General features: G+C 40.4%; 2 protein-coding genes and 2 long non-coding RNA genes across 5 annotated transcripts in view; 2 read left to right on the top strand and 2 right to left on the bottom strand.

The window, feature by feature from the left end:
* Su(Tpl) (Suppressor of Triplolethal) overlaps positions 1-15040 on the top strand; it is a 57407-nt gene extending 42367 nt beyond the window's left edge. For both annotated transcript variants that reach the window (XM_043420909.1, XM_043420908.1), the window contains exons 4-11: positions 2661-2785; positions 2934-3050; positions 3225-3518; positions 3657-3727; positions 3871-4080; positions 4478-5660; positions 5745-5922; positions 6048-15040. In XM_043420909.1, coding sequence (XP_043276844.1) covers positions 2661-2785; positions 2934-3050; positions 3225-3518; positions 3657-3727; positions 3871-4080; positions 4478-5660; positions 5745-5922; positions 6048-6275 — 2406 coding nt within the window. In that variant the 3' untranslated portion in view covers positions 6276-15040. The remainder of the gene's footprint in view (positions 1-2660; positions 2786-2933; positions 3051-3224; positions 3519-3656; positions 3728-3870; positions 4081-4477; positions 5661-5744; positions 5923-6047) is intronic.
* Positions 879-1938, bottom strand: LOC122411858 (uncharacterized). Its single transcript, XR_006261243.1, has 3 exons — positions 1702-1938; positions 1164-1301; positions 879-1085 (listed from the first exon to the last, which is right to left on the bottom strand). It is a non-coding gene; the product is annotated as an uncharacterized lncRNA (long non-coding RNA).
* Positions 15041-15307: 267 nt separating the features above from the next.
* Positions 15308-18340, top strand: LOC122411855 (protein TOM71-like). Its single transcript, XM_043420916.1, has 5 exons — positions 15308-15600; positions 16086-16295; positions 16371-16524; positions 16702-16802; positions 16997-18340. The coding sequence occupies exons 1-5, from the start codon at positions 15577-15579 to the stop codon at positions 17249-17251; spliced, it is 744 nt and encodes a 247-aa protein (XP_043276851.1). The 5' UTR covers positions 15308-15576; the 3' UTR covers positions 17252-18340.
* On the bottom strand, positions 18332-19821 carry LOC122411857 (uncharacterized). Its single transcript, XR_006261242.1, has 2 exons — positions 19559-19821; positions 18332-18728 (listed from the first exon to the last, which is right to left on the bottom strand). It is a non-coding gene; the product is annotated as an uncharacterized lncRNA (long non-coding RNA).
* Positions 19822-19917: the final 96 nt, after the last annotated feature.

Here is a 19917-nt window from a genome sequence, read left to right as displayed (position 1 = left end):
CGAGCCACGAACGCGCGCAGTGCCACCATTTCTTCATTTCTCGCCTCTATTTTTCCTCCTTCATCGCTTCTCTTTCCATATTTTTCGTGTTTTCCTCGCCCCTTAAAATTCGTCCGAAGCTTCGTCTCTGCTCGATATCCTTCATCTCGTCTCTTATTCCAACTGGAATGATCGGAGACCGAAACGACTTTTCAAGGTAATTGAAAAAGAAAGCAATATTTCTCAGGCTTTTCTACGAGATTGAACTTTGTGAACGTTCACGCATATTCCGTTTATGCTAATTGTTGACACACATTCGTAAACTCGTGTACGCGAAATAATATGGGTGCATATCCGGAAATGGCACGTTTTCGATCGACCTCTCGATCGATGATAAAACTCGACGATCTCTCTATGCGTCCTTCTCTCTTTCTCCGCGGATGACCAACGTCGATCCTCGCGCGCGATCCCTTTCACTGCGCGTGAAAGGAAGAGCGTCTTGCGGTCGAGCTCACGGTTTCGTTTTTTTAGTCTACCGATCCGCTGAACTTAACATTTAGAAAAATTCGAAAAATTGAAAAAAATGGAAAAATCGATACGAGTCGTTGAATGAAAACAATCGGCGTTGTTTTCAGTGATTCAAAGCCGATCGAATATTCTTCAAAACGGTAGATTTCAGGGTGCGAAACAGCAGCCACTTTGCATCCATTAATTCTCCTCACCTCGAGGCGTGCATATTTCTTTATGAAACGACTAAAAACTGTTGCATTTACGGACAGGTCCATTCAGCGTCGAATGACTCATACATGTGAGAATATGTAACGCGGAGAAATCGTCCATTCTCCGGTATCGGTGAGGAAAGAGAAAGAGAGAAAATCATTTCGCAATTGCTTCGGAATTCGTGTTTATTTATTATTATTATTATTAACTGACATTTGAAAATTCATCCACATTGGAGAGACTTTCGTACAGCGGTCGTTTCGGGAAGCCGTCGAAACTGGCGTTTCGCTCAAAATTACCGATAATTTTGACAATTTCTTTCTCGTAAACCCCCTCGCTGGTACTTGCTCTTCGTTTTTTCTCATATTTTCTTGGTTACAAAACGACTGTAAATGAACAAATAAAAAAGCACATTAATTTGAGAGACTCGCGCAAGTTGGACGTATATTCGGGATTTTCATTACCGCGGATTACCAGCCTGGAACGCCGCAGCAAAATATTGAACCGACGATGTACACTTATCGCTAGACATCACGCGAAATTCGCCGTGAGCTGCTATGCCGCGGCTCCATTTTATTTCTCTTAATTGGAGCAAAACTTCACTGGGAGCGCGAAGAGAATTTAAAATCGAAATATTTTTCGCGTTCAGTCGGAAATTGGAATTCGTTAAAACGGTGCGCTTCCGAACAAGCCGGGAGCGAGAGCGAGCCAAAAAATGTCGAGTTATTCGGTGCCTCGAACGAATTCGATGCGATCGGACCGATAATAATGTGAAAATATAAACGAATTATCAACCTTGTTTCATAAACAATTGCTTCGCGGTACTTAAATATGGCAGAAAATGAAAATTTTACTGCCAACTGAGGGAAAAAACGTGCGTGGAAAAAAAATTTATCAGCTCGTAAAGCTCCAGCCTTAGGAACGTAAAATGTGAGGAAAAATATAAATTCACCACTTTCTGGCTCGTTTGGCTACGCGCTAAGGTCGATTGGGCTCGCCTACCTTTCGTAAATTAACGCGATATATGCCTCGACGAAGCTGGTTATTCTAAGGTAGCCTCGGATACACACGTAGCTTTACTTGTGTCCTCTTCTCTTCGTTACTCAATGCGTTATAGTTTGCTTCGTCCACTGACAGACGGAGGGAGAGAAAGACAGCGGCAAAGGAAGAGTATTAAAAAAACCAGCGATATTCACATATGGGTTCTGTAGTATGCTAATAAATGTGCATAAATATTTGTAACAACGGAGCCCAATTTAACCCAACGGGTGTCTCAAGAGTTGGATTTAGAATTCGTGGACTCGATTAATCGTTAAATGCAGGAGAGAAAGGTCTGACGAATTCTCTTCGTCGCATCACCCATGCGGCCCGTTTATCCTGCGAATCTTAGACGCGGATATTCGTGAAAAGATGCAAGTTTAATATCAATGCAATTTCTGTTGCTCGCCCAAAAGATGCTGAGAAAAAAACTAGGAATTTTTCAACATTTCCATCACTGGCATTCTCACTCCTCGAGCCTCGGAGTATCGATCATGCGATCGTCCAATTCGAGAAGTTTGAGATATTAATCAACCAACTGTCCGTACCCGAGACTCGAGGCAACGAAAGTCAATGAGACAAGGACGAAAGAGAGAAGAGAGAAAGTCTCAGCTCATTTTTTTCGTCCTCGTATCAGTCGTCCGATAAATACCTGCTCAAAACGGTGCAGTCGTCAAAATCACTCGACTGATTTCACCTGGAAAACTCGGTGGTGAATATTAGGACACCTCTTGTGTTGACGAAACGAGTATAATACGAGGCTCGAGTCACGTATACCTGTCTACGTGTATGTAAGCGTGTTTCGTAATTTAATGCAATTTTATTAAAAGGATATGAAAGAGAAGGAGAGAGAGAGAGAGAATGAGTGTGGAGAGCTTAAAGAGCACTTTTGTAATGGTACCAATATTTTCTTTCGGTTTCAGCAACTCTCCTTTCCATCCACACAATCCAGCCATGGATCTGCGGGTTTTACCTTCAGCCTCTCCGGCAATCAGGACATCGAGGGTCCACAGGGTGGTTTCGAATGCATACAGCAAACCGGTCCCAAGTAAGATTACGCCGTATTTGCTTTCTGCTCCATTTTCTTATTTATTTTTCGTATTTTCTTCCATTTTTTTCTCCTTTCGATCGAATATCTGGCTGCAGACGATTTTTTTCTTGACGCGACGGTTAATCAGCTTATCTCGATCCAACAGGAGCCTGGAAAGCCTGGGAACTTTGCCGTGGAAAATGCGGATACAGGCGAACGACGATGTATATGAGACGACGAGACACAGAATGGCGGTTGCCGAGGAGAATAATAAAAATAAATGGTTCGTTCTTATTATTTATGTTCCGACGTTTCCGGTCACGATTAATTTACCATTGTTTCGTATGCCGCGAGCATAGATTCGATTATTCGGTTAATGGATTGTAATGATTGCGATGAAAAAACATTTGACAGCTATGAAATTAAAAGTGAGCTTATTTTCATGCTTATTTTTCAGTACGAGGGTAATAAAGGCGAACGGCCCGGATATCGGTCGTAAAGTAAAAGTAAAAGCGGTTGGGAGGACGATACAACCGATGACTAATAATACACAGAGACACAGAGAATCCACGAGCATTCCAGCTTCCTCAAATCAATCGTCGAGGCCGCTAGCCACCGTCCAGCCTCCGGTTTCCTCGACGACCTTAAATCCATCTTCCTCGTCCACGTACAAACCCATCAAGAGCAACAATCCCCCCGCGGCACGCCAGCACGAGAAAAAATGCTCCGACATAATGCGCAGGCCACTCAGGTAAACGGCCATACTTTCATCTCTCTTTCCTGCCTCCCTTCGAATGGCTTCTTTTTTGTCATCCTATTTTCTTCGTCGTTCATTAACGAAGATAGTCGAAAAACACGAACTCACCGTACTTATTTTTTCATTAATCAGAGAAAGATTGATCCACCTTCTCGCTTTGAGGCCATACAAGAGGCCGGAACTTTACGAAAGGATCAACAAGGGTAATTCGATTTTTTATTATTCAACGTATTGAGCTGCGCTTAAAGTCATTTTATTACGATTGCGAATAAATTTTCGATTCTGATCTTACACTCCGCCGAAATGTAATTATGATTTTATTAAATATTTTTTGTGACATTGACAGAGGGCATAAAGGATCGTGATCGGAGCACAACGGCGACGTTACTGAAGCAAATAGCCTGTATGAAGGACAATACGTATCACTTGCACAGACACGTGTGGAACGACGTTCAAGAAGACTGGCCATTTTACACGGAGCAAGAAAAAGCGATGTTGAAAAGGCGGAAGCCTCAGAACCTTACTCCGCCTGGCTCCAGCGACGGTGGATCGAGCGGTAACGATTTTTATCCACTTCCAATGCGAATTACATTTTTTCAATCAATAGTTTCTTTCGAATCGATCAATTGACGAATCAATAAATACGATTTCAATCGAATCGAATGAATAACTAACGGTGCTCACGCAAAATCATCGATGTATCCGGACTCGACGATCATTTTGTGATAAAACGCGAAAGCTCCGATACTTTGTAAAGAAATAGCTTAACGCACAAAGTACGCAGAGCTCGGATATTTCATTTACGAATAATAAATAAGCTCGAGACGAATGTAGCGAAAATGAAAATGTAAAATTTCTAACGATAGTCCGACAGTCGTTTCTTTTTTTTTTTTTTTTTTTTTTTTTAAATCGAATTGTACATTTGTTGACGTCAAATTAATGCAATAAATCAGGGAGCGGTCAATCACCAAACTCGACGCATCCGGGTTCGCCGCCGGCGATATCAGCGCCACCCCCGGGTCTGATGAGTCACAAGAGACCGGGATATTATCAGAGCGCCGATGGTCTTCAGACGAAGAGACCAAGGATATCGCACTTTCGTAAATCTGACACGGGCGGTTCCGGTGGCGGTAACAACGGCAACAATAGTAGTAACAGGGGAGAGAACGCGAGGACGACTGGTGGTAGTTTAGGGAGTATGAGCGGGGGTGGTTTGAGTGCAAGTGCCGTGAGTGGTAGTGGTCTCGTAAACGGAAGTGCCGGAAGTGATATGAACGGCTGGGATCATAGGCAACAGCAGCAGCAGCAACATCATCAGCACTCGCAGCAGCAGCAGCAGCAGCAGCAGCAGCAGCAGCAGCAACAGCAACAGCAATTGCAGCAACCACAACAACAACGGGACCGCGGAGATTGGAGAACTGAAAGAACAACAACGAACAGTGAGGTGTTGCGAAATTACAGCAGCACGAAATCGTGCTTGACACCGACCAGTGACAATGAGGATAACGGGCCAATCGCAAGCTCGAATCAAGCTTCAAGCTTATCCAACGTTTCCTCAAACAATCTCGGCTCGAATCATCACACGCATAATAACAATTCGTCGAGTAATCATCATCACCATAATCATAATCATAATTATAATAATCATTCTAGCGTAACCAACAATTATACTCGTATCGAGTTTGTCAGATCACTCAGCAATTCAGGAACGTCCAGTGCCAACCACCCTAACACGACGACGACTACGACTACCACAACCAACAACCCCGTCGAACGTCGGGACGAACGCCAATCCTCTGCTCCCGTACCTACAACGACCTCCTCATCTCGCGGTAACGAACGCGAGCGGGAACGCGAACGAGAACGGGATCGGGATCGAGATCGCGAAAGAGAACGCGAACGTGGCAACAGGGAACGCTCTGAATTCGCTGATAATTCCATCAACAATACCCAAAACAACGCTTACAACGACCTCAATAATCTCCCATCTTCCAGATACAATCCCAACAGTGCCAACAACATTACCAATCCTAACACCACCAAATCGTCCGCATCCTCCGCAACCAACAGTTATAGCCCAACTTCACCGACCATCACCAGCACCTCCAAGAATCCGGACTATCCCGACTACCTCACGTGAGTTTTCAATTGTTTTTCATTCGTCGTATATTCGACTCGAAGAGCTGAATAAAAATTATTGTTTTTGAAAAATTTCAACAGGTACTACACGACGATCAGCAGCACGGAACAAAGGAGACGTTACAAGGATGAATTTAACGCGGATTACGAGGAATACCGAAGATTGCATGCCCTAGTTGCCAAAGTGTCCAAACGTTTCGCCCAATTGGAAGAACGACGACAGAGAGAGCTCGCAATTGGAAATCGGGGGAAAATCGAAGTAAGAGCTTGAAAATTGTGCTACGTTTTTCTTTTGCGCACAGAATAGTTATTTTTTCATCTTCTTATTTAAATTAGTATCCGAAATAATAGAACTAACGTGTTTTGATTTTCCTTTGCAAACAGGAAATTGAGTTACAAATCTGGCAAGAGTATAACGAGACGAAGAGCGATCCGGTGCACAAAGAGACGAAAAAACGTTTCGACTATTTGCACGAAAAGTTGAGTCACTTGAAGCGGCTGGTCCACGAGTACGACATGAAAAATTCGGCTGGCAACGGAGGATCGGATAAAATATTAACTGTTAGAAACGGCGTCGTCGACGCTGACAATACCGGAAACTTACGATACTGACACAAACTCAAACGGCAGCCGATCGTCCTATGCCTCGTATCACTACTTGCAAACGCCTTTCTCCCGATGTCGCTCAGTCTTACTGCTAAATATCTACTATTCATCGGCAAGCTCCAGGTTTGAAGCGAAACCAAAAACAAATGAAACAGAATGGAGCAAGGATCGGAAAACTTTCGAAAATCGAATCGAAGGAAGACATTTTCGATTTTGATCACGCGATTCGTCCGTCTCTTCTTCAATGCAACCATTTTCTACTCTCTCTCGCTCGCTACTATACTTTTTCGAACCTCGGTACGTTCCGGAAGGAGGAAAATAATCAAAATTGGCATGTACTAAACACCCGGACGAAAATCGTTCATCGAGTGACCGATAGAACTCGTAACGGAAGAATCAACAAGCCGTCGCGCGTGCGCTCGCTTGTGTTTTTGTGTGTGTGTGTGCGTCCGTGCATGCGTGTGAGTGTGTGATTTGTTTCCGTGTACACAGTACGATTAGTAATGAGCAAGAAGAAGAAGGAGGGAGCCAAGTTTGTAAAATGCTGCGTAACGTCCAAGACTGTCCAGTGAAGAAGAAAACAAAGAAGCACGCGGAATGGAAAATACTACGAAAATCGTAAAATAAAACAATAATTTAAACGAATAAAGTAGTGAGCTTTGTACAACGCATCAAAGTACATATGTCCAAGTGTGTCGTCCAGTTATACAGAAATAAACAAACATTCGTACTGGAAGAAAGCATGTGCGAAAAGAGGGTCGAAGACTCGGGCGACTCGGAGTATTGACCTACAAAGTTTGAGGGCCGAGGGACACGAGAGAGGGTTCAGAGAAGTGGAAGAAAAAAAATATCGTTTTGAAGGGAAAAAAGAAAAACGGAAAAAAATAGAAACAGAGAAATTTCGAGTTAAGCTTATTTTTCACGCAATTGTTCCCAACTTATGCTCCGAGTCAGAGGAAGGAGATAAGAGTGGTGGTGTGTTTCGAAGCATTTAATGAATTTAACTGAGGAAGAAAAGCGAAGTGAAATCAGACATTTAAGATCGACGATTACGATACGAGTAAATATTACGTCTTCGGATGAATCCTCTTCCCCTTGGTACTGAGTTGAAAAAGTTTCGATGAGATTGAGGAAGGAGGTAATTTCCGTTTATTCGTTATGCGTCCTGTTTGGGGCTCACATATCCTCCGCCCTTTTATTTTGTCCCCCGGCATAACGAGTGAAAAAAATCTCGTCGGAGATGCGAGCGAGTATTGTGGACAAACACAAGTCCCAGCGTCCAAAACGAAATACCGCTTGAATTAATCGCGAGAAATATAAAGTTGGGAGTTTGGACAAAGCGAGGAGAAAAAAAGAAGAAAAAATCGGCGATCAACTCGACCCTGCCAATGCCTAATAGAGAGTGTGCATCTGTATGCATGAGCCGTGCTGAATGCAAAAGTGTACATTTTAGATTACTAAGAGTTCGGGAAAGAATGGAGCAGCAGTGATTGAACAATTATATCAACGATTTAAACGATTTAACAAGTAAACCGATACAAACGAAACACAAAAAAAATATTAAAAATGAAACAGCAGCCATCTTTGTCGTTCGTGCGACCAAGAAATAATTTAGCAAAGAAAAAAAAAACAAAAAAATTAATAATAATATTAACAAACGACGATCGAAGTTAGCGAAAAAATATATCAAGACAGGTGTATTAGTGATAAATAATGATGGTGTACAACCAGGCGTACCGCGACCTTTCGCTTTTAAAAGATATACTTTGTTTATGTAATAATATTATTATTTTTATCATTATTAATATTATTACCATTATCCATTAATCCTATTACTCTAATTGTATTAATGTTCAGGTAGATAGTCAAGAATTTATAACCGAAATCCTGGGACAATTAGCTAAACGGGGAAAAAAAATACAACAGAAGAAAGATATATTAGAAAGAGCCAATGGCGACATTATTGAACGTCGATTCGAGGCGATCTTCATTCGCGGTGTCAAATTTCTTGTCATCCGTTTTTTTCTTTGCTTGAAAATTTGGTTTTTTCATTGTATAAAATTATTCCAATTCGATCGATCGTTACCAAAAAGCGAAGAAAGAAGAAAAATATGACATTCATTCAAAATGTATCAAGAAAAAATATGCGCAAATAATTCTTCGTTGTTTCAATGAAATGTTGCGGGCAAACCTCTTCGGTACAATTTAATTCGCCAAGATTTCAGAATTTTCGGTCGAATCGACGTAAAACGAGAAAACATTGTTACAGAGCATTTTCTTTCGTTTTGTTTCTTTTTTTTCACATCGCTAAAACGTGTTAAAAAAGTAGAGGAAATTTTTCGAATCTTCCTCTTCTTTTCTCTTATCGGACGAAAAAAATGAACTTACGATAATGCAAAAAAAATGGGGCCATTGGCATCACGAGCTTTACACGAACATTGTTAGGAACTGGCGCAATATTTGTTAAAAATTTTTGAGTTTAGAAATAAATAACTTCTCACCCTGACGATATAAACGATTGACAAAATTCGAGAGAAATAATGCGACGATTGCTGCAAAATTCTCACAACTACAGTAAAACAGATATTGATTTTCTTAATCACTCAACAGAGCTTTAAATTTAAAAATGCGCCGTTTCCTGATAACGATGATCAACTCTTCTATTTGTCGGGACGAACGACCACGAAAATAATAGACAGACCTAAAGAAATACGATTTTATTGATTGAAGCAACGCTATTGAATTCGTTTTTTTCTAATGTTATTGCGTTACTCAAATTTTAGCATATTACTATTCTTATTCATATTCTTATTATTATTATTATTATTATTATTCTTATATGAATATTATTTAAAAATTACGGCACAACGATGCGTTTACGTTTCCTCTTGATTTTTTTCGTTTTTTCTCTACTTCTTATTCTCTGTTAAGACGGCCAGATGTTATTACTAGGAATTATGACTATTAGCAATTTTGCAACACTTTATTGTATCGCTGTTCACCGTCGACGTTTTTATCCATATTATTATTTCACTTTTGTTTGAAGTTATGTTTTTAATGATGACCCGCTCAATGAATGTTTTATTGGTTTCATTGTGAACGGAAATTGCTCGTACGCCTCGAAGGGGTAATGGAGAGAGTTTTTAAAATGCAAGAAAAATGATATTTATGTATCTTGTGTATGCATCTTGAGACGTTTTGGACCAGATATTTAAAAAATTTGTAAATATATTATTTTGCGGATCTAAACGTTTTTGGAATTCGGATACATTGGTCAAATGGTGCCGAAGGTTAGAAAAAAAATGAAAATGTGACTTTAAAAAATCTTTTACTCCTTGTTTTGTAAATTAAGTGGACACAATTAAAAAATTATTATCTAAAAAGAAAAAAAAAGTCTTTTAGGTGTATTTTATCGGCATTTCTGGAAGATTAACGATTTATTAACTCATTTTGGCGGCGCCTGAACTTGAGAAAAGATCAATGGAAAATGATGCAACAAGATGCTGCTGAGCAGATCTGTGAAACCGCATGTAGAGAACCGCGCGTCATTGTGCCATTCCGATCATTTGTTTATGCATGAAAACGAAATCTCAATTCACGCTGTTTTATCTCGTTCTCATTGTCGTGCAATTTTTGTTCGATAGTGTTTTTTAATTTTAGTTACCACGCGCATTTTGCGCCGCCCCCGGCCCTCCTCCCATTCAGAAATGGATCGATGCGTTTATACAAAACGCGCAATACGTAAAAAGGGAATCGTGTATAAAATATAGACGAAAAAAAAATGCTTGCTAATTGAATTCAACTGGTGCGGAATGCAACGTTCTCTCGAACGGAGTTTGAAAAAAAAAAAGTGCCAAGGCCAGGAAGGCTGGAACGTAGAGATGTATGAAAATGAAAGAGGACGAAAACATAGAAATAATGTTGCGAAGGAATAAAATGGTGAAACACGGAGGTACTGAAAGAAAACGTGTTACGAGGGTCCATACCGAAGGTCGATAAATGATAAATACAATTGTGTCAATCTCTCGAGCGAACGAATGATGAAGAAGCAGAGAAAAAGATATGAGTAAAGTGCGCTTTCTGTGTGTAGCATCGATTTTATATCTCTGTAACGTAATTAAAATTACGTCGACGATTATTTGCAATGAAAGGAAGGGTCGAAAGATTAATATGAAAAAAGTATTCGGACGTACACAATTTATCGCTGATCAATGAGTGCGAACGAGTTTAATCGATAACAATAATAATTGTAGTTGCACGAACGTTGCGACGACGTGTGCGGATGAGTCACATTCGCGACGGAAGTGGATGGAGTACCGTCGAGTTTTCAATCGGAAATTCCACGGTCGCATCCATTCTTTTATTTAAAATGATACAATCAAGTGCCAATCTTAGCGAAGCAAGACTACCGATACGAGCATAATTACATATTAAAAATGCATTAAAAATGTACACGTGAGAACTGAGGAAAAGTGGAAAAACGAGAATGCGTTTGAACTACGGTGTAAATGGGCGCATGCGCGTCTCCAATTGGCAAACAAATGTGGCAACAGAGCGCGAGGGTCATCGAGTCGATGATAGAGGGAAGGGAAATCGAAAAACTATTCGTCTTTTTGCCTTGGAATATTTTCTACTAACCGTCGATGTAAGTCATTCGGGTCAAGACAATCTCAATCACTCGCCAAAAAAGTGCTATCCACCTTACCTTCGAGATATTTTTTTAAATATACATCTAGGCAACATCGCGGATTATTGAAAATTGGGTCTAAATGAAAAAGTGAGGTTATAAAATGTCTAACTTTTCGTCGTCCCTGATCGCGCGGATACCCTCGGCAAAACGTGCAGCTCATTTAACCAAGAGAATTTAATGAATTATATATATACGTTATATCTATAAATAGGCGAATTTTTCAATAAAATTGTGCGTGTTATAGGCAAATTTGTATAAAGAAATCGTACTTGAAATTTTTAGGAAAAAGCAAGCCTTCGACAGCAGTCGGTATTCTTTCTTCCTTCTCTCTTTCGCTCTCTCATAATACGCTATTCTTAATAATTTTTCTCTTTTCGACCTTCGAAACTCGGATGGTTGAAACGTACGATAATTTTCTTGACATTACTCCGCGTTTGCAAGAACGACGATTATCTCGGGGGTAAACGGCGGCCCGTTGATCGACGCGTGACTTTGCCAAAACAATTCGTCCTTGTCCAATTACCGATCCACTTTGTGTTGGAAAAAAAATCGCGCTTATTTCTTATCTATCTATCGTTGATTAAATAATACGAACGCGGCCTTACTTATAAATACTGTGTACATATTAAATTAAAATACCCAAAGTCCAACGTTCTCCATCGCGAGCTGCATTTCTAAACGTCGGAAAATCAAGTTCGTTTCCTTATCACCAAAAAGCAGCAATAAAAATCTCAACGAGGTTGTTTTTCAGACGGAATTCACTCACTGATTTTCCATTTTTGTTTCTTCCTTTAGAATAAACTGACGCAAAAAGATATAAAAACAATACACACACACACACACACACACCACGTACTCGTATTGTAATACTATTACTTTTGACTGTGATGCTACTGTTATGTAAAATAATACGCGTATGTACATCGATATATGCGTGTACCATTAATCTTTGTTTCTTCTTTTTTATCCGTTGGAACAACAAGTGCATTCTCGTGCCGTAATTTACGATGAAAACGATACGGTGTAATCTTCACTACGTGGCTGCATCATATATAGATATTTTCACATGACATCTTCCACGAATCCCCACTCGTTTCGTTTCCCCAACTTCGCCAATTTTTCTCGGCGACTGTTTCGCCCCTCGTTTCCTGTTGGTCGTTTCTTTCGTGAACTTCCGTTGAGAAACAACAGCAACAAATCTTTGTCCTCGCTCATTTTTTTAACGGGATCGAGTTTTCTTGTATTTCGGAACTTTTGTTCAGTTTATTCGTTAGCGAATGGTAGGGAAAAATTCGAAGAATTGAATATAGAGAAGGAGAATTTGTAACGGGCGGCATTCACAGTGTCAATTGTTTGATCAAGCTCGCTCGCACCCTAACCTCTATTGCATGCGACAAACTCAGTAGCGATTTTTTGGTTAGTACGATCGTGCGTATTGTGTGTGAGAAGGAAAAAAAATTTCAAACTTTTGTAGAATCTAATGCAGTGCGATATCGCGAACAAATCGCCCTCGAGTGAAATCGAAAACAAGCATAACACGCTTGAATCGAACGAGACGGGAGAGAGAAGGAAAAAATGCAAGAGGAAACTGTAACTCATCGTGTTAGTTACCTGTTTACTATTTTTTAAGTGCGTGTTAAATCGTTGAGCGCGCGAATGCGTGTGAGTGCGTGAGAAAGATGAAAAAACCGAACGAGTGAACCTTGATGGACTCTTAAGAAAAAGTGGTGATTAGAAATTTAAGAAATCATGTAACGACGTGAGAGATACGGCGACTACTGAGATAAAAGAAATATCCAAAAAAATGGAACAAAAGCTGAAAAGTGACAAAAAAAAACAAGTAAAAGAATAAAAGTAAGACGAGAACGGGGTATGAAACAAAAAAATACGTGTATACCCGAGAAACTCTTGTATTGACGACGACTGCATTGCTCCCCTGACAAAGGCTCGTATATTCATTATTATAGTTGTATTTGCAATTATTATCTACAATATGTTATTATATATTCATTGAAGTAACAATCAACAAAACAGCAACCAACAAATGAAGATTATATTATTGAAATAAATGAAATACTGAAAAAAAGGCTAATTGTCGTAGAGAATAATCAAGGAGAATTAAAATATGCTCATTAGAAACCGATAAAGACGGCGGGGAGAGAAAGAGAGCAGAAAAAGAGAGAAAGGACGCGCGAGTGTAACCCAGGCGACATCTACCTTTTGAAAATTCGACTCGTACAAATGCCAAAACTCGTTTTATTTTGTCTTGAATTACATTCGGTTTCTTTTCCGTCGTCCTTTGTTTTTCTTTCCTTCGAAGCAATGATGCCGACTTTTCTATATTCCGAAAAATCATAAAGCACGCGTCGACTCGAATTGGCGAGGCTCTCGCGAACGACAGGAAAAATCGCTCTCGTCCACGAAACGAAAAATAATTGCGGTTTTCGTTTCTTTTTCTTTTTCTTCCATTTCCATCCCATTTAAAAGAGTGGAGTTCGTCCGTCGATGTACATAATTATTTGCAAGTTGAGTGAGCACGAGACGTTCCAGTTATTTTCCTGTTTTTGTTGTTTCCTTTATGTTGAAATCGTCCAAGCAGAGCTGTTAAGGACGGACGCGACGATTTACGCCTCTCGACCCTCGCCAACGCGAGTCAAGTCGGTGCAAATGCGAATACTAATAATATATATATATGAACGAGAAACAAAAAGCGACGCGTACACGAAGGAAAAGATGTTTCTTCTCGATGCTCTTCTCTCGTGCGTGTTTCTCAGCTTTTACGTGCTTTAAAGTTTTATCCGAAAAATTAGCAAACGAAAAAAACGGAAAAAAAAACATTAAATATTAACAATGGAATAATACAAAAGTTATTAATAATAATAATAATTGAAATATATACACACACGGTCGATGATATTGTTGGCTCGATTGCAAGTGCAGCGACGATAGTGATCGGGCGATAATTCAAGATGGCGGCGAACACATGTGCGATTAAATGGATTTTGATGATTGAAACGAGGCGAAAAATAAAAATGATATGTATAAAATGTATTTTAAGCGAGAAACGAAAAAACAGAATCAATTTACATTTATATACTTGACAGTTAAAATACAAGAAACATAATGAAAGGATGAGAAACAAAACCATGCAAGTTTTAGGAATAGCGATCACACGTGGGTCTGTGCATAAAAAAATACGTATGTGCTTTGGGCCGAGTCTTTTAATTACGAAAAAAAAGACACATACACACCGAGACGCCTTTTCACTCGCAGAGCTAAGAGCCTCGAAGTGTCTTTTGTTTTCTTTTTTATCTTATTGTAATATGAAGAAAAATGACTTCGAATATGCGTGCGACGTCATTATCGTCTTCTTGAATTTTTCTCCTTCGCTCACTCTCTCTCTCTCTCTCTTTCTCTGCAAATCCCCTCCACTCGCGCTTTCCGACTACTCTCTTTGTCACTGCATAAAAATATATAGAAAATGATTCGATTCTTCGGAATGTTGAACAAGTCACACTCACTTTATATGCTCGTTCCAACCACTGTCGCATTTTCGGGCCATATGAAATAGCGACGTGCCGTTAACGTGCCTAATGATATCGTAACGTGTCTGTATAAATTGATTATGGGACGAATAGGAGCGAGAGAAAATTCACACGCGTTTCATCGCTCCTTTCCGGTTCGTCCGAATTACACACTCTCTTTAGAAGAAACAAGAAAAAATAAGAGAGAGAGAGGGAGATAGAAAGAGTGAGTGAGGGGAAAAAATCAACCGGTGACTATATGTGACGGTCAAATATATTTATTCAAATGACTTGCCAGGTTCATTGCACAGTATACAATGAAAGGTAGATTAAAGATGAGTGAATAAAAGTCGATAAAAATTAACAAAAAAAATATGAAAGGAAGGAAGAGTTATGAAACAAAACGAAAAGATCTATAGTTAATGGATTAATGGATGAGTTGCATAGCTATCGAAATGTTTCACAAGATATTGATGTATATATTTTAAGTTTGTATTATAATTCCCCACTTAATTTGTATGAAATGAAGAATATCATTAAAATGATGATGAAAATAATCAACGTATCTTTTCATTGAACTCGTATCCGCCCTCTTCCTCCCGCTGCGTCCTCAAACACTGCTAATATTCTGAATTTGAAAAAATAATGTAACGGTCGAACGTGACTTTACCGACCGACGGTAAGAAAAGGGAGAAGCAACTGACTTCGTAGTTCCATCAGAAATGGCGCTGACCGCTGTCTCGTGACATTACTCTCCGAGCAAGTCATTTTTTCATTTTTATGAAGATGAAAAACAACGCTATGCGATTCTGCGCTGAGTGTAGAAACGGGGGCATGCGCAATGGTGGCTCAACGCCGGTGAATCGCCATCTGCAAGCGATTCGTCTGCTTTTCACTGCTGATAAATAAATCTGTGCAGGTTATCGAAACTTGGTAAAAAAAAAAGTTGAAGTAACCCAAATGCATAAAGAAAACTACGTTTCTTGCGATGTATCCCTACCGCGTTGAATATTGTGCTACTATCGAATAGCTGCGGTAAAATCACGTCTCCATTGCGGGAGCGAACGATAAAAATATAAGTGAAAACATAAAAATGACAAGTATGGGTGAAGACGAGGTGAGTCTGAAGATAATTATCTTTACAAATTCGTTGTCGCTCTTTAACGTCCTTCCATCGATTATCGTGCTTCTCCGAATGTAAAATATGCGGGTTATCGCGGTATATCAGAGTGTGAAGCTCACGAGCATGGAAACCGCCATTACCCTACCTAGTCCCGACCAAACCTTAGTCAAATATATTTATACACACGCACCCATACTTGTAAGTATAAACGTGTACTTACGCGCGTACATTATTTTTTAAAGGGCGGAGAAACAACACAGATCAACTCGTTTCAATTTCTTGATTCCTCTATTTTCATATTTATGTCACATATTTTCACGATTTAATTATAATTTTAATAAAATAATGAAATTAATGCATTTTAGCACAAGTTATATTTTGTTGTTTCTTTATTTCGTAGTATTGATAAAACACAAAACTCATGAGCTTGTAGGGATATTCAGTGGCGAATTGGAATATGACAATTATGATTTCGACAGGTACAAAACCTCAAGGAAAAGGGAAATGCGTGCGTGCGTCAACAAAAATTCGAAGAGGCGATGTTCCACTACACCCACGCCATCAAAATGGACCCACAAAATTTTTCGTTGTACAGTAATCGTTCTTACGTCTTTTTGAAGATGCAACAGTACCACTTCGCATTGGAAGATGCTGTGATGACCATTCAACTGAAACCCGATTGGACAAAGGTTTTTGCACGCGATAAATAAGATATTTGAGGAATGTGAAAATATCGGTACAATGTAACTTTTATTTCGTTGCAGGGTTATTATCGAAAAGCTGAGGTAGAATTTCACACGTTTCGGTTCAGCGATGCTCTTCACTCGTATAGAAAAGCACTGAGCTTGCAGCCTAACGACCCCAGCATCCTCGAGGCAATGAACAAAGCTTCCAGGTCATTGATCAAGGACCAACGAGGTGACTATCCATGCGATCCGTTTCCCGATTGCCTGTTCACAGGCAAATCGATCGTTTCGATTCCTCAAGATCGCCATTCGCCGCTGTAGAAATGTTAAACGACGAAATGTGTCGAATCGGCGTCCCATTCACGCTCGCAATCGCCAAACAATTGCAATAATCTTTGAACGCTTTCAGCGGACCAACAAATCCCGTGGCTCGGTGCAGGAATCGGAATAATTTTAGGAGTCATTGTCGTCATTGCCGATTACGTATTTACGAATAAACCAACATTGACGGTGAGCCACGAACTTTCGCTCGAATTCCTAATGATCGTCGATAATTGCATTCGAATGGATTAACAAGATGAACAAATTCTTTTCGACTCAATTTCTGATGTTTATTAGACTTAGTCGACGCATAGATACAGTTCAATTGAATTCACCTGGATTTATTGAAATTTTTATAATTAACTGAAAAATTATGTTCACAGCATCCGTTGTTGATGGCACTATTAACGATCTCGATAGCCATGCTCGGATTTGCGATCGCCAAGGGATTCCGATACTTCGTCAAATGCCAAAGGAAATCGCTCCTCGAGCCACCCATCGACCTTTACGAAGGCTCAGCAACCGGCAAAACCGACGGTGATCAGAGCGACAGCGAGAAAAGCGGCGGAGACAAGGATAAACATCCGAAATACAGCAAAGCGCAGGCGCGACAAAGATTTAAGAAAGGAAAAACGTAGCCCGAACATTATTATTCTCTCATCTCTTAAAATTTTTCGACATTCTTACTCGTGTTAAAATAGACAAGTTCCATCGTATTTTTAACGCAATTGTAATATTCAGCGGCCGCAGCTCTTTTGAGCTTGTCCCTCGTTTATCGTCCGGCTCGACAGCGGGGAGTGACTGAAGATTCTGTTTTTTTCGCCCTCACTTAATTTCCCGGTCAATTGACTCTTTCCAGTTCAATTAATTGTCGAACAATCTTCGAAAGTGGGCCAACTATTTGTGCCATAGGACTCTTGCACTTATCGTAAATATCCCGAACACACGTTCAAATTCCAGTTTATAAAGTTCATGAAAAGAATATTAAATATAACATAACTATAATACTTGAAAGAAAAACGAACAATGAATCGGTTGTTACAAGTGCAACGAATAACTCGGTGCTACGAGCTTTTGTTCTCGTAATCTTTTCCACCGCCTAATAGAGTCTAACGCACTCGCGCGTGTTGGCCTATCGGTTAACGATTTGCTGATTTTTCTCGTTCCATGAGATTGCGAATCGGTAAAAAGTCACGTAAATACGCGGGGAATTTGTGCTGGAAGTACGAAGCAGAATGGCGAGCCTCGATTTTATATTTGTTCAAAATTCTTGACAAAATTCAACCGCGCATCTCGACTGACTTAAACGAATTGAAAGCGCTAATTCTTATTTTTTTCTTTACCGCAATTCGCTGGGTCGTACGACCAACTTACACGCTCGTTTGCTGACAAAATCACGCGAGGTATCATTTTGCACGGAAGTTCAATACCGCCGTATCGCGGCGGCCACAGCGAATCTGTCGAACGTATTTCCGGCTTTGGAAGAAGATACGAGCGCGGCGTTTACACGAGCTCATAAATCGTATAGCCGGATTAGGAGCTGTAGAAGTTAAGCACGAAATCAACATATTGTACGGGAACAATGAAAATTCATTTATATCACGAAAATATCGACATTTTGAGGAATCCTTCACGGTTTTGGCAATTGAGAGCACGAACATTAAGATTAATAGTACCTGTAAACATGTGAGCAGTGAATCGTTAATAAAAGAAGTAGAAATCTTGAATCGCAGTTTCTTTTGTCATTGGCAGGTATTGCGTCAAAATATAATTCATAATTATTCGTAATTACTCATCGTCCGAACGCGTCACCGATTATTTTTATGGATACTATGCGAAAGAAATATAGATATAGATGTGTATATAAATATATAATTGGAGAAATCGCTTGATTGGCAGAAATATTCATGGGAAAGTGTGAGCGCGCATGCGCAGTGAGAAACGCACTTTTGTGATGCGCATAGGCTGACGTATATAGATGTAATTTATTGGTTCTATATTTCGCCAAAGTCCAATGGCAAATCGGTCCGAACTGCGGAGACACCGATGAGCCACCGATGAGCCATTTCTCCAAGAGGCGAGCCAGCGCACGCTCGCTCGTTGTGTTTTGTTTCCCTGACAAAGGAAAATTCGAGTTTGAAAATGTCTCGATTTTGGATTTCCCTGTCCAAAAACTCGGTTTGAGTTACGCGAGGAATTTTTCGACGTCCGAGGAAGAGTGGTTTGCCACCACCTCGAAAAAGGTTAGGTCAAGGCTAGCGTCGAGTGTCCGTTCTTTTTATCGAGTATGTATGAGAGGCAAAAATTCCTGCGCGTAAATGAAGAATAGTTTTATAATTCTATTCGTCAACTTGCGGGTCGAGGGAAAGCGTCGTCATGGTGATTGTATTTCTGCAGAGGCTGCTTTTATGACGAGGGTCGGATTCGAGAGCTTGATTGTCTGAAATCGTGCTTTGGACACGAGACTACAATTTTAATCCGTAGATTATAAGGTAATCGTTTTTCGCACGAGGCAAAAGGCATATAAGAGGTGTCGAGGTGCACTGTAGGTATAACGAAGCACAGATACGAAGAGCCACAGTGGAATAAAGATAGAGGATCGCTAATGTATATGAGAGAGAGGGAAGTGTGGATAGAGGTAGGATGAGGGACCAACGCGATCACTCACTCGAATAGGAAAAAAGTTCAGAGTACACCTAATGTGGCTTATAGTACGACGAAGTAAATTGGGCGCGAGGTCTTGAGTCTATAGAGGGTTATGTTGACGCTCAACGCGCTAAGCAGACGTTCTACGACATCCTGTAACATCTTCTCACTCGTAGTAGTAGCATACGATGTTTTAATTTACTATAAACCGTAAGAGTTGATGGAGTGAGTGAGAGAGAGAGAGAGAGAAGGAAAAAAGTGCGTGAGAGCGAGTCGATGGTACAAAGAGAGGACAATACCTGAGGAAGACCCGCGGGGCTCCAGGGACAGAGTTTTTCTTTCCTCGGGCGTGTTGAACGAGCCGAGGAGAGTCCCTCGATAAATTAGGCTTTCGAGCGCGAGCTAGAGAGCGAAAGAGAGTAAACTCTTGCGGTGTGCGCACGTTTGGGTCAACGAATAGCGGGAAGCTGGTTCAGCTGGTATAGCTCGTAGCGCCATTGCGATTAGTTTGGGAGTTGTATGCAAGCAACGAGCAGCGCACTTGCGCATGCGCTTTCCTCAGCGTTTGCCCCACTACTGCGATCTCGTTTACTCCCTCCAGCTCTGTCCAAGAAGTAATACGGGTTGGTACGCGGTGATTGGCGTTAGATCGAAGGAG

The sequence above is a fragment of the Venturia canescens genome, chromosome 6 (assembly GCF_019457755.1).
Source record: "Venturia canescens isolate UGA chromosome 6, ASM1945775v1, whole genome shotgun sequence".
Classification (NCBI taxonomy): domain Eukaryota; kingdom Metazoa; phylum Arthropoda; class Insecta; order Hymenoptera; family Ichneumonidae; genus Venturia; species Venturia canescens.
The sequence above is the reverse complement of the archived record's forward strand: the minus strand, read 5'-3'. Positions and strand labels throughout refer to the sequence as shown.

What these genes read in the sequence shown, in the direction of transcription:
- LOC122411855 (XM_043420916.1), top strand. Translation starts at nt 15,577, where the DNA reads ATGACAAGTATGGGTGAAGACGAG. An exon ending in TGAAACCCGATTGGACAAAG is followed by an intron (nt 16,296 to 16,370) that starts GTTTTTGCACGC and finishes ATTTCGTTGCAG; the next exon opens with GGTTATTATCGAAAAGCTGA. An exon ending in CGAATAAACCAACATTGACG is followed by an intron (nt 16,803 to 16,996) that starts GTGAGCCACGAA and finishes TTATGTTCACAG; the next exon opens with CATCCGTTGTTGATGGCACT.